Source organism: Grampus griseus (genome assembly GCF_964374135.1).
Source record: "Grampus griseus genome assembly, chromosome: 9".
Lineage (NCBI taxonomy): Eukaryota > Metazoa > Chordata > Mammalia > Artiodactyla > Delphinidae > Grampus > Grampus griseus.
Window position 1 is genome coordinate 84,373,272 of NC_139003.1, and position 13,008 is coordinate 84,386,279.

At 40.6% G+C, this 13,008-nt stretch overlaps 2 protein-coding genes across 4 annotated transcripts in view; both read left to right on the forward strand.

Moving 5' to 3' along the window:
* MAGI2 (membrane associated guanylate kinase, WW and PDZ domain containing 2) overlaps positions 1-13,008 on the forward strand; it is a 1,326,400-nt gene that overhangs the window by 1,042,420 nt on the left and 270,972 nt on the right. The gene's annotated exons all lie outside the window — the stretch shown is intronic.
* On the forward strand, positions 7,383-9,674 carry LOC309827683 (putative Polycomb group protein ASXL2; the record flags this gene model as incomplete). The annotated part of the gene is made up of 2 exons (XM_082662441.1): positions 7,383-7,819; positions 7,862-9,674. 2 exons carry the CDS (start codon positions 7,383-7,385, stop codon positions 9,672-9,674), a joined length of 2,250 nt encoding a protein of 749 aa, XP_082518567.1.

A 13,008-nucleotide genomic window follows, 5' to 3' on the forward strand; every position in this document is an offset into this window, starting at 1 on the left:
TCTCTAGGAGGTGGGTCAAAAAGGATCTTGCTGTGATTTATGTCATAGAGTGTTCTGCCTATGTTTTCCTCTAAGAGTTTTATAGTGTTTGGCCTTACATTTAGGTCTTTAATCCATTTTGAGTTTATTTTTGTGTATGGTGTTAGGGAGTGTTCTAATTTCATTCTTTTACATGTAGCTGTCCAGTTTTCCCAGCACCACTGATTTAAGAGGCTGTCTTTTCTCCATTGTATATTCTTGCCTCCTTTATCAAAGATAAGGTGACCATAAGTGCATGCAGTTATCTCTGGGCTTTCTATCCTGTTCCATTGATCTATATTTCTGTTTTTGTGCCAGTACCATACTGTCTTGATTACTGTAGTTTTGTATTATAGTCCGAAGTCAGGGAGCCTGATTCCTCCAGCTCTGCTTTTCTTTCTCAAGATTGCTTTGACTATTCGGGTCATTTGTGTTTCCATACAAATTGTGAATTTTTTTGTTTCCACTTCCTCTTTGTTCAACAGATATACACGGTCTTCTCTTTGTTACCACATCAGTCCATTTGCAATAGGTATTTTCACACTTTCTGATGCAGTTTGTCCAAAATGTGATTTTTCTGCCTGAATTGTCAGTCCTCTGAAAAGCCAGGTCATTTAAGGTGATGGGTGGTAAGCAAAAGTTAAGCCATATTGTTTTTTGATACCAACAAATATTGGTTCTTTCTTTATATTAACATTTATTTGTAAACAATCAGCAATGTATTGCAGATTCAAAGCAGTGTTTTAGCCTAAAGGTCACGATTCTCTTAGTTTTGAAATAACAGCATTACCAATCTGGAATGCTTAAAAATAGAGGGGGTGGGAGAGGAAACCATGGACTGAATGACAAAGAAAAGGATCCGGTCACTCTCCCATGTATACAGTGCCATGGATAATGCAAAGGGGACACCATTTAGAAGGATTCCCTTTGCCATGATTCCTCCCTGTAAAGGAGGTTGGCGCTTATAGTTACCCTGCTATTCAGAAAAGGAGTTTCAAATTCTGTGATGCTGACCAACATCTAGGGATCTTGAGTTACTTTGTAAACTACCATAGAACATAATAGCAGTTTTGACTGGATAAGCTAAATCATGAAGTAGCTCACTTCCTTCAACAGATACTTATTTATCTCACTGTTTACTGAGCATCTTGCACATATGATTAGCCACCAGGCTACACATGGTGCTCTACCCTGGAGACTCAAAGTCATGCTCACTGTCCCATGGAGCTTTCTGTTCAACAGTGATGACAATACAAAGAATCATCAGAAAAAGGCAAAATGGCGTTTAGCTGATGGCCGACCAGGCAGGGTTTCATTAAAACAGTATTATTGGAGTTGTGTCTTAAAGGATAGTCTTTTAAAAAGCAGAGATGCATTCTAGATGGAGGACATAAACAAGACAAGAAAAGCTAAAAAGCATGGAGCATGTTAAAGGATTGTGAATAGCCGGTTTTTCTATAGTGCATGACAATTCATTCAATAAATATATACTGAATCTGTACTATGAACAAGGTTCAGTCTTGGACTCTTGGGATAAAGCAGTTAAAAACAAAACGTTGGATCATGCACTAATGGAGCCAACATTCTGAAGGAGAGAGATAAGCAATAGAAAAAAAAATAGATCTATAATATAATGCAAGTAGTGAGAAGTGCTGCCCTTTTCAAGCTACCTTGTTCTCCTTACTGATGTTCTCCCGGAACGCATCAAGCAAGATCTTGCTTCAGGGCTTTGCATTTGCCATTCTCTATATCCAGAACACTCATTTTCAACACATTCACAGGCTATCTTCCCTCACCTCCTTCAGACCTCTATTCAAATAGCCCTCTCTCAGCGAAGACTTTCTTATTAAGCAGTAACCACCACTCTGCCCCAACACATCCTATCTCGCTTCCCTGCTTTGATTTTCACCATACAACCTATTTTCATCTGGCATACTGTTTAATTTGTTTATTGACTCTCTCCACACTGGAAAGTAAGCTCCATGAAAGAAAGGGATTTTTGCCTATTTTGTTATACTCTCAGCACCTAGGACAGTACCTAGCACATTCAAAAGATATTTGCAGTATGAAAAAATATAATGAAAAATAAATTAGGGTTAAGGTGGTTAAGTGAATGATGTGCTGCTGTTTTATGGGGAGGCTGGGGAAGACCTGTCTAAGGAAGTGGCATCTGAATAAAAACCTGAATAAAAGGAAGGAGCAACTCACATAACTGTCTGAGAAAAGAGTTTCCCAAGCAGAGGGAACAGCAGGGGCAAAGGCAGGAGCATCCTGGCTGGAGCAGAAGAAGCTAAAGAGGAGAGTGATAGAACATGTCAAAAAGATAGCATGCGTCCCGCTAAGGATCTGGATTTTATTCTGAGTGAAAAGAGAAGCTCCAGAGGGTTTGGTTTTGTTTTTAGCAGAGTGGTGACACAATTTGACTTACTTCTATAAAACATCACCAGGCTTCAGTGTGGAGAATAGACTATAGCAAAGCAGAAAGAGATAGACAGGTAGGAAGGCAGCACCAAGTAGTTTAGACTGGTGTGAGAGCAGTGGAGATGTACATTCCGGATGGCTTTTGAAGGTAGAGTTAACAGGATTTGCTAATGGAATAGATGGATGTGGTAAAAAGAGACCAAGGAGGAATTCAAGGAGTTGTCATCAACTGAGATGGGGCAGACTATGAAAGGAGCAAGTTGGGCAAAGGGAGGAGTGTTAGAAATGGAGAGTTAGTTTTGAAGCTCATACATTTGAAATGCCTTTTAAATTTCCAAGTGGAGATATATTGAGTAGACAGTGGGATTTTTAGTCTGAATCTCAAGAGAAAGGGCACAGCTAGAAATATAAATTTGAATTTATCAGTGTATAGGTGGTATTTAAAACCATGGAAGTAGCTCAGATCACCAAGAGGATTAGTGTGATTTAGACTAAAAGCCACTAACATTTGCATGATGTTTTACCATTTACCAAGCAATTCCACATCAGCTGGAAAATTGCAGGAGTTAAGATTACAAATCTAAGATGGACTTGAAAAGTGACTGGAAGGCTAAGAGTAATATGAGAGAGAATGCTGACTGCACAGTGCTTTACAGATGATTGAATTTGGAGGATGAGGTTGTTAAAGACAGCCCCAGTTCCTTCATTTGAAGGGACTGTAAATATGGGGAGGTGGAGAGGGGTCATGAAGAGGGATGATGATAGCTATTATTTTGAACACGGTGAGTTTCTGGTGCTTTAACACTATCCAGGTGACGTAGGAGGAGGAGGGTGCTCTTTGCCAAAGTCAAGCCCTATTTATCCTCAAAAGTCAGTTCAAACACTACTTCCGGGCTTCCCTGGTGGCGCAGTGGTTGAGAGTCCGCCTGCCAATGCAGGGGACACGGGTTCATGCCCCGGTCCAGGAGGATCCCACATGCTGCGGAGCGGCTGGGTGTGTGAGCCATGGCTACTGAGCCTGCGTGTCCGGAGCCTGTGCTCCGCAACGGGAGAGGCCGCAGCGGTGAGAGGCCCGCGTACCGCAAAAAAAAACACAAAAAAAACCCCATTACTTCTGCCAGAAAGTCTTCTCCTCCCAGTCTCCTTGGTCTGAGTCAGGGTTTTTCCTTTCTCATCACCACCTCCACACACTTAGGATTGCCTGCTTATTTGTCTGTGTCCCACTGAGTTCCTTAAAGAGAGGGATTTTATCTTTCATGCTTGTGACCTCAGCACATTGGACAGTGCCTGAGATGGATGGATGGATGGATGGATGGATGGATGGATGGATGGATGGATGGATGGATGGATGGATGGATATCAGCAATGAGAACCCAACTGAAGCTGTTTACATTAGTTTACAGTAAAGACAACCAGTGTGGTTTTGTGGAGCTCAGAATGGAGAGGGCAGAAAGTACACTAAAAGTCAACTACAGCTTGATCTCAAATAGCATCTGTTCTGTATGAAGTATTTTTCAGGTCACCTGGCCACCAGATTGAGACATAAAAATATGAAATATTCACCACACTGAAAGACTTGGTGACCAAATCAAGTTCCCTAGATGTTTGGGGATGAAATTAAGTATATTAAAAACTGCTCTCTGAAAACTTTTCCTCTGTTTTAAGAATGGGATGAAGGCATTTACTAGAAAAATGAGAACTTTTGCATAGACTACTATGTTCAGCATCTGCATATAAAGTGGAAGACGGCTATGCTCACCACTGTACCACCAACACAGAGCTGAAGTTAATGCCTTAATGACTTGAACTCTGGACCATCACATTTAAAATGACTGATCCTCTATTTACTAAGCTACTCAGAACAGATGTTGTTTAAGGGTACAAACTTGCAATGATTAGTAAGTAAATCCTTGAGATCTAATGCAAGTATAGTGAATATAGACAGAAACATTGTATGATATTATCAAACCTTCCAAGAGACTAATTCCTACCTTACAAGAATTAATACATATAAAGTGATTAGTCCAGTGCCTGACACAATAAATTTTAGTTATCATCATCATCATCTTTGGTTATTTGTGATAAGCACACTTCCCAACTGAGATCAGGCAAAAACCCATTCAAAAAGCAGGAAGTTGGGCTTCCCTGGTGACGCAGTCGTTGAGAGTCCGCCTGCCTATGCAGGGGACACGGGTTCGTGCCCCGGTCCAGGAAGATCCCACGTGCCACGGAGCAGCTGGGCCCGTGAGCCATGGCCGCTGAGCCTGTGTGTCCGGAGCCTGTGCTCCGCAACGGGAGAGGCCACAACAGTGAGAGGCCCGCGCAAAAAAAAAAAAAAAAAAGCAGGAAGTTAAATTTTGTTATTCTTTTCCAAGTGACTTTAGATAGTATGCTATTAGTGAAGAAAACCTGTAAATGCATAGCAGAACAGATAGAAGGTTTGTAAGGCAGTTACTCCCAGGTTTGTGACATTTCCATGTAAAATATCTTTGCCATGTTCCCTGGGGAATTAATTCTTCTCTTGATGCTCACAGCTCTGTATCCACTATGGTTTAAATGTGGAAAGTATAGAAAATAGCTTATTCATATCGACTTCCCCCTCCCCCATTTTTGATGTTTTTGATCAGTATTGATTTTCTACCTATGAATAAGCTTCATATTAATTACCTGTGCCACCACAGACTGTAAAGGACATCTCCTAAGCTCTCTTGTTACACATATAAAAATTCACAGATAGGTACAACATGAAATTTCACATTATTTATGGTGTTACTTTCAGCCTTTTTTTCAATCAGAAGTCCCTAAACTTTTTGATCCTTGATTGTCTTTGGCAGTACATGTAGTGAAGCCTGTAGATCCTTCTCGGAATAATATTTCTAAATGCATAAAATAAAATACGAAACTATCTGTGATTTCTATGGGTAACAGAGTCATAGCGTCTGCTATGCTACTGTTGTTTGTTGCAAACATGTATTATTGAAAGAAATGCTATATTTCTGTTAGAAATAACTGAAAATAAAGATGATTTTTTTTTCTCATCCAAGTCCACAGACCACTCTGATAAAGATCCCTGATGTAAAAGAAAAATTTGTCACTATGTGATGAATATACTAAAGCGCAAAGTTGCTACCCTGTTTGATTAAATACTGTTGTTTTTATGTACCTTTGAATTGTATTAAATTTATTTTTGCTGTGTAAAATACTACACCCACGTTATAGAAAAATAAGAAAACAGAATTAGAAGAATCACCTATAATACGCCCGCCTTTCATATTCCCTGCTAGCATTTTCATGTGCTTCTTTCCAGTTATTTTGTAACTGCCATCATCGTATTATGTATGTAATTTTGTATCCACTTAAAACTAAACATTGTATCATGAGCATTTTCCATGTTGTCCTACAATGTTTACAGCCACAGTTTTCATGATTATGTGATATTTCTTATCTTACTTAGCCATACCGTTCCTACTAAATAGCAACATTTTTTGCTACTATGAATAACATTGTTTCATAATGGGTGCTACTGTGATAAATTTAACTACTTCATTAAGTGAGCAACCAATTAGAAGTTATGATATGTATTAAGGGTTTAGAACTTACCATACACTATTTTACTTTAATCATCACAGTGAGCCTTCTCTTTTTTGTTCATAAGCTTTTTATTATTATTATTACTGTGACACAGTTTTAGATTTACAGAAAAATTGTGGAGATAGTTCCCATATACCCCACACTGAATTTTCCTTGCTGTTAACATCTTATTGTTAGTATGGCACATTTGGTACGTTTTATAAGCCAATAGTGATACAGTATTATTAAGTAAAGTCTATACTTTATTCACATTTCCTTAGTTTTCACCTCATGGTTTGTTTTTTCTCCTGTCCCAGGAAAGGAATGCCCTGGGTGGGTATCCAGGATGCCACATCACCTTTAGTCATCATGCCACGCCCCCTTAGGCTCCTCTTGGCTGTGGTCGTTTTTAGACTTTCCTTATTTTTGAGGATCTTGACAGTTTTGAGGAATACGGGTCAGGTATTGTGTAGAATGTTCCTCAGTTGGGATTCGTCTGAGCTTTTTCTCATGGTTTTACTGGGGTTATGGATTTTTTTGAGAAAGACCACAGAAGTAAAACACCATTCTTATCATATCATATCAAAAGCAGATACTATCAGCGTGACATCACTTGTTGACGTGAATCTTTATCACCTGGCTAATGTTTGTCAGACTTCTCCACCATAAAAGTATTATTACCCCTTCTTTTCATCCTGCAGTCTTTCGAAAGAACTCATTTGGGGCACTGCACACTTACCAAATGGAGTCACGCTCTGCCACCTTACACAGCCACATGCGTTATTTGTAATTCTTCTGCATAGGAGATTTCCACAAGCCTCCTTTAATGGATGAGAAAACTAAGGTTGAGAGAGATTAAGGAAGTAGCCCAGGCTGCCTAGCCTTCCATGCCTATAACTGCTAGAGCTTACTTCCTCTCCTCCACGGCACTGGTGTACTCCTTACCTAAATCTGCCTCTCTGTGCTGTGCCACGTGAGCCCTTCCCAATCTCACTGGGCTGTTTGTGGCGGCTTAGCAGCAACTCCTATATTGGCCCATTTGGGGAGGTAGGTGTTCATTCTACAAATGGCATGTGTTCATTTGCAAATACCAACTTCCCTCTGATGTCTAAGCAAGTATTTACAAAACCACCAGAAGTCACTCAATTTGGGAGAAGAAAGAGACAGACAAAAAAGACTGAAATGCTTCCTGCTTTGATAAATGCTATTCTGCGTATCTCAATTTATTGACTGAAAAAATATTTGTATGCAAAACACTATTCTAGGCATAAAGCATACCCCAGTAAATTAAATTAAGTCCCTGCTTCATGGAATATTTTAGTGAGAAAGCGAGAATATAAGGAAATAAATCCATCCTTAATAGTATATCAGACATGACCGTAGCGGCTGCCTGTACAGTAAGGACCCAATATGGCAGCGGCGGTAGCAGTGGTAAAAGCAGCAGGAGGACCGGCCGCCCCATAGACCGCCCCCCGCGCACCACCCCGCCGCTTCCTCTGCTGGGGTGCTCCTCCGGCCTGACTTCCCCTTTCTCCCATCTTTCCCGGCACCGCGGGAAAAACAGCGCAGGGCAGAGCAGGCAGGAAGGGCAGCCGCAGCCCGGACACGGGAGCCTCCCAGTCAGTTCAAGACCCGACATGAGGGAAAAGGGCCGTAGGAAGAAGGGCAGGACCTGGGCGGAGGCCGCCAAGACGGTCTTAGAAAAACATCCCAATACACCCATGAGTCATAAAGAAATTCTTCAAGTTATCCAGAGAGAAGGACTAAAAGAAATCAGACTCATTATCAAAATCCTATCAGTGAGTGACAAGTGAACACAGCTCAGGGCTCCCACTGATTCTGCATGAAGAAGTGGAACTTCCCCTCTTGCATGCCTGAATGCAAAGCTGCACACGAACTCCCGAGGTGAAGAGCGCATCTTCTCTAAGGTTCCAGGTAGAATGGGAGTGTATACTTTGAAGGAAGGTGTGCCGGATGGGGTGAAAGAGCTATCAGAAGGTTCAGAAGAAAGCAGTGACGGTCAGTCAGATTCCCAGAGTTCTGAGAACAGCAACAGCAGCAGCAGTGACGGTGGCAGCAACAAGGAGGGAAAAAAGAGCAGGTGGAAAAGGGAAGTATCGTCTAGACTGTCACAACCATCCTCTCCTCAGTCAGGCTCCCCATCACCCACCATTCCAGCAGGTAAAGTTATTTCTCTGTCACAGGAGCACAGCAAGAAGGCACTAAAGCAGGCTCTAAAACAGCAACAGCAGAAGAAACAGCGGCAGCAGCAATGCAGGCCAAACACGTCCATCTCCTCCAACCAGCACCGCTCTCTGAAGACTGTCAAAGCAGCCAGTGACTCTGTACCTGCCCAACCTGCGATATGGGAAGGAAAGCAGTCTGGCGGACAGTCAAGCAGCCCTCAGAACTCCAACTCTAGCTTTTCTCCTTCAGTTAAAGTGGAAAATCCTTTGCTAGGCCTGGGAAAGAAGTCATTCCAGAGGTCTGACAGGCTTCACACAAGGCAAATGAAGAGGACTAAATGTGCCGAAATTGCCGTTGAGACACCAGACTCCATTCTGGTTAATACAAACCTACGAGCACTAATCCACAAACACACCTTTGCAGTCCTTCCTGGAGATTGCCAACAGCGACTGCTTCTACTGCTGCCAGAGGTGGATCGACAGGTTGGTCCAGATGGTCTGATGAAGTTAAATGGCCCAGCCCTTAATAATGAGTTCTTCACTTCAGCAGCCCAAGGCTGGAAGGAAAGACTTTCAGAAGGTGAGTTTACACCTGAGATGCAGGTGAGAATTCGACAAGAGATCGAGAAGGAGAAAAATGTGGAGCCTTGGAAAGAACAGTTCTTTGAAAGCTACTATGGTCAGAGTTCTGGCCTGAGCCTTGAAGATTCAAAGCAATTGACAGCTTCACCCAACGATCCCAAAGTAAAGAAAACCCCAGCTGAGCAACCAAAAGCCATGCTTCCTTCAGAGGCCTCTCCTGTCAGTATAGTCTCAGTAATTCCCCAGTTACTGTCTAAAGAAGAAGTACTACAGCTGCCATCACCAGTCAGGAAAGAAGAGCATGAAAGCCAAGACAAGATGCAGCCAAAGTCCAAATCCCCAGAGCCCCTGCTTTCCTCAGCTCCCAATACAGATGAGCTTAGCAGCGTTCCTCCCATCAAGTGCCCAAAGGATGAGGCTCTCTTGGAGCAAAAGCCAGTTGCCTCTGCTGAACAGAAGTCTGAGAAAGAGACTCATCTCACTACAACTTCAAGTTATAACAGAAATGAAAGCCAAGAAGCTTTAGTTACATCCCTGAGCAAACCCAAGAGCCCTGGGGTAGAAACAACAGTAGTGAAGCCCATAGTAGAAGCAGGTCTACAGGAGACCACTATGAAAGAGCCTCCATCAGCTCTGGCTGATCACAGCCCAGAAAACCTCAAGAGGAAACCTTCTGTCACCCAAGAAGAGGCCCCTACAAGCTGGGAGAAGAGACCACGTGTCACTGAGGATCGCCAGCACCAGCAGCCATTTCCAGTCTCCCCACAGCCCTTTCTCAGTAGAGGGGACAGGTTCCAGGTGCGGAAAGTACCACCTCTCAAGGTAAGAGAGCGGGAAGAATTGAAAAAGAAAGATGGTCTGAACACTAAGTGTTGGGGTGTACCTACTAATTTTTAAATAGTTGTATTTCTTAATGCAGAAGCAGTTGTGTATATTTGATATGCATGTAACTGTGGTCATACATGAGTAAAATTATTAAGAAACAGGCATTTAGAACTGCGTCCTTATATGTATACATACAGCTGATTCACTTTGTTCTACAGCAGAAACTAAGACAGCATTGTAAAGCAATTATATTCCAATTAAAAAATCATAAATAAAAAAAATAATATATCAGTCAGAAGTGCTGTGAAGACAAATAAAGCAGAATTAGGGAATAGAACACTCAAGGAAGGGCTGAGGTCAGGACATTTCAACAGAGACCTCAATGAAATGAGGCAAGGCATACCAGGCAGAAGGAACAGAAACCTCTAAGGGCCTCAGCATGCACTGTGCTCGGTCTGTTGAGGAAGAGCAAGGAGGCCAGTGTAGCTGGGGGACATGAGTTAGGGTTATGGGGTTGGGGAGAGAGCAGAGGCTGGACATGGAGGACCTTGTGGGCCCCAGTAAAGCTCCTGGATTTTGTTCTAAACATGATGAATAACCGTTTAGCAGAAGAATAAAGTAATAAAATTTATATTTTTAAAACACTGATCTGGCTCCTGTGTTGAGAAGAGACTGTCAGCAGAAAAGGGAGAAGCAGAGAGACCAGTTAGGATACTACTAGAGTAGTCCAGAAAAGAGATCATGATTCCTGGGACTAGTGTAGCAGCAGTGGTGGTGGTGAGAGGAGGGTAGGTTAAGTACATACTTTGGAGGTAGCCATGACTGGATAGATTTTTGGAACTTGAGAGTGAGAAAGGAGGAGAGATCAAAGATGGCTCTGAAGTTTTTGTCCTGGATGGTGGTTTCGATTACTGAGAATTGAAGACTCAGGGATAAGCAGTTTTATACATATTAAGTTTGAGATGACTTATGGGACCTTCTGGTATTGAGTAAATAATTGAGCCTGAAGTTTTTAGGAGAGATTGTGCCTGGAGTTATAGATTTGGGAGAGAGTAATTGACATATGGGTGATGTTGAAATACACGAGATTGGATGAGATCATCTATGAAATAAGTAGAACAGAGAAGAGAAACAGTCGCAGAAAAAGGATACAGATGAGGACACTGGAAGGAACTATCAGTAAGACAACCAGGAGAATGTGGTGTCCTGGAAACCAAGTGAAGGAATTTCTTGAGGGAGATAGTGATCAACCATGTGACATGATGCTAAAGAAGTTGAATAAGACCTCACACCTTCAGTGGTCATGTGAGATTCTCTTAACTTGGATAGACGCTATCTTGCCTTCAACGGGTGAATACTGACACCAAATTTATAGTTTTCTTCCCTACATTGGCCTAAGAGACAAATAGAGGCACATATAGGGACGTATTCACATAGTCTAGTCGATCTTATGATTATAGTCAAAGTACACAAGGACTTACAGATCAAAAGTGGAAGCAGCTGGGAAAAGAAATAACAAAGTCAGATTTATCAACATGATCTTTCTGATACTTTCTCTAACCAGCAGCATGGATAACCATCCCTGAGCAATTGTTGCATTATTAAGTAGCATGATCAACTGTACTTACATAAATATTAAAGTATTGTACAAAAACTAAAAGTCATAGAGAGGGAATAGAGAGGTATAGGTAGAAAGGCAAAGTAACATGAGGGTTATTATTTTATCTTTGACAAAAGATATTCAACAGATAAAATGGGTGACTGCCTTCTTTAAAAATAATAGTGTATTCTATTCTAATGAGCTAGAATAGTTGAAAATACATATATCCCATGCAGAAATATTATCCCAGAGCCTTGTTTACTATAATGCAGTATTTGGAACAAAATATCCATTCATTGGTCTCAGTAATTAAAGTACCAAAAGAACTTCATTAAATTCAATTCAACCTTTTAAGTTTGACTACCATATAACCAAAGAGTGTAAGTTCCTTAATCAGAGGAACCATGCCTTATACTCCTTCTAATGCTTAGCATGGTACTGAGCACATAATAGAGGCTCAATAAATACATATTGGTTGGTTGGTTAGTTGGTTGGTTGGTTGATTGGTTGGTTGGTTGTTTGGTGGGCTGCCTGCTTGGTTGGTTAGCTGATTGATGGCATTGTGGCAAGATTTCAGTGCACACTAAGTTAAAAAGAGAAAGACTGTATTTGCTAAGTGTTTCCAAACTTGTCCTAAGATCTTATGCCTTAGGCAAAAAGTATTTCCAAATGTGAAGTTTATTCATCCAACAAACATTATTGGTTCCTTATAGTATTAGACTCTGATATGAAAATGAATATGAAACACAGTACAGAATTAACAACTTTGGAGTTCCTAGGCATTGAAAAGATTATGGCCCTCATATGGAAATCAAAGTACAAATCATGCTAAATAATGAAACTAGGATGAGAACACCTGACAATGTTCCTATTTTTTCCTTGATGACGATTTTGATGCCCCCCTCCTTTCTCAGAATATATTAAAAATAAAATTCTTTCTCTTAAAATTCTATCCCCAAGGTACTATGCTTGTTCTATTGGTTAATTAAGCAATAATGGCACAGAATCTTCGCCCCTGGAAGCTCACAGTCTAGTGAGGGAAACACAAGTGTTAAAGTACAGAGTGGTAAGAATGATGCATAATTGAAATATTTACAACACACTAATAAAACAGAGAAAATGACAAATATTGCCAGAGAATTAAAACATGGAACCTGGGAAAAGAGAAAGCATTAAAAAGAGAGATGCGTGTATTATCACAAAGAACTTAAACAGTACATAATTAATTTTGAATTAACATTATTCTGTTTATATTGATGTTTAATGGGAAAATATGAATAGTGGATTAAATTTGGAGCAAGGCATGATTTTATTATTTAAACATTATTTTTCGTGTAGCCTGTTATTACATTGTAATGTTAAATTTATGTACTGAATTTGCCTGTCTCATGGTAGAAGGATTCCCACTGAAATTATCCATCTCAATGAAATGAACAAAGCATTGTTGGATTTACAGTCCTGGCACTGTTTCCTCTTCTGTTTATTTAGTGGCTTCATTTATTTAGGACAATAAACCCCCACTGAAAATTGAGCCACTTGGATTTATTTTGCACATTTATTTTAAGGAAAGGAAGATAGTATTTATAGTAGTTTCTTCTCTTTCTTGTATCTAAATGATAATTTGGATACCTTTGTTAAGTCTAGAGCACATCCTGATAGCAAGATGTTTTATACAACTCACCTCAAATCTGCAAACTGTGAAAATACTGTAGATTACTGATGCTTTTTTGATGCTGAATCTATCAAAATTGTCAATTAGTAGTCACTCTACTTAAGATAGATTAGCTTCTATGTTATATAACAAAA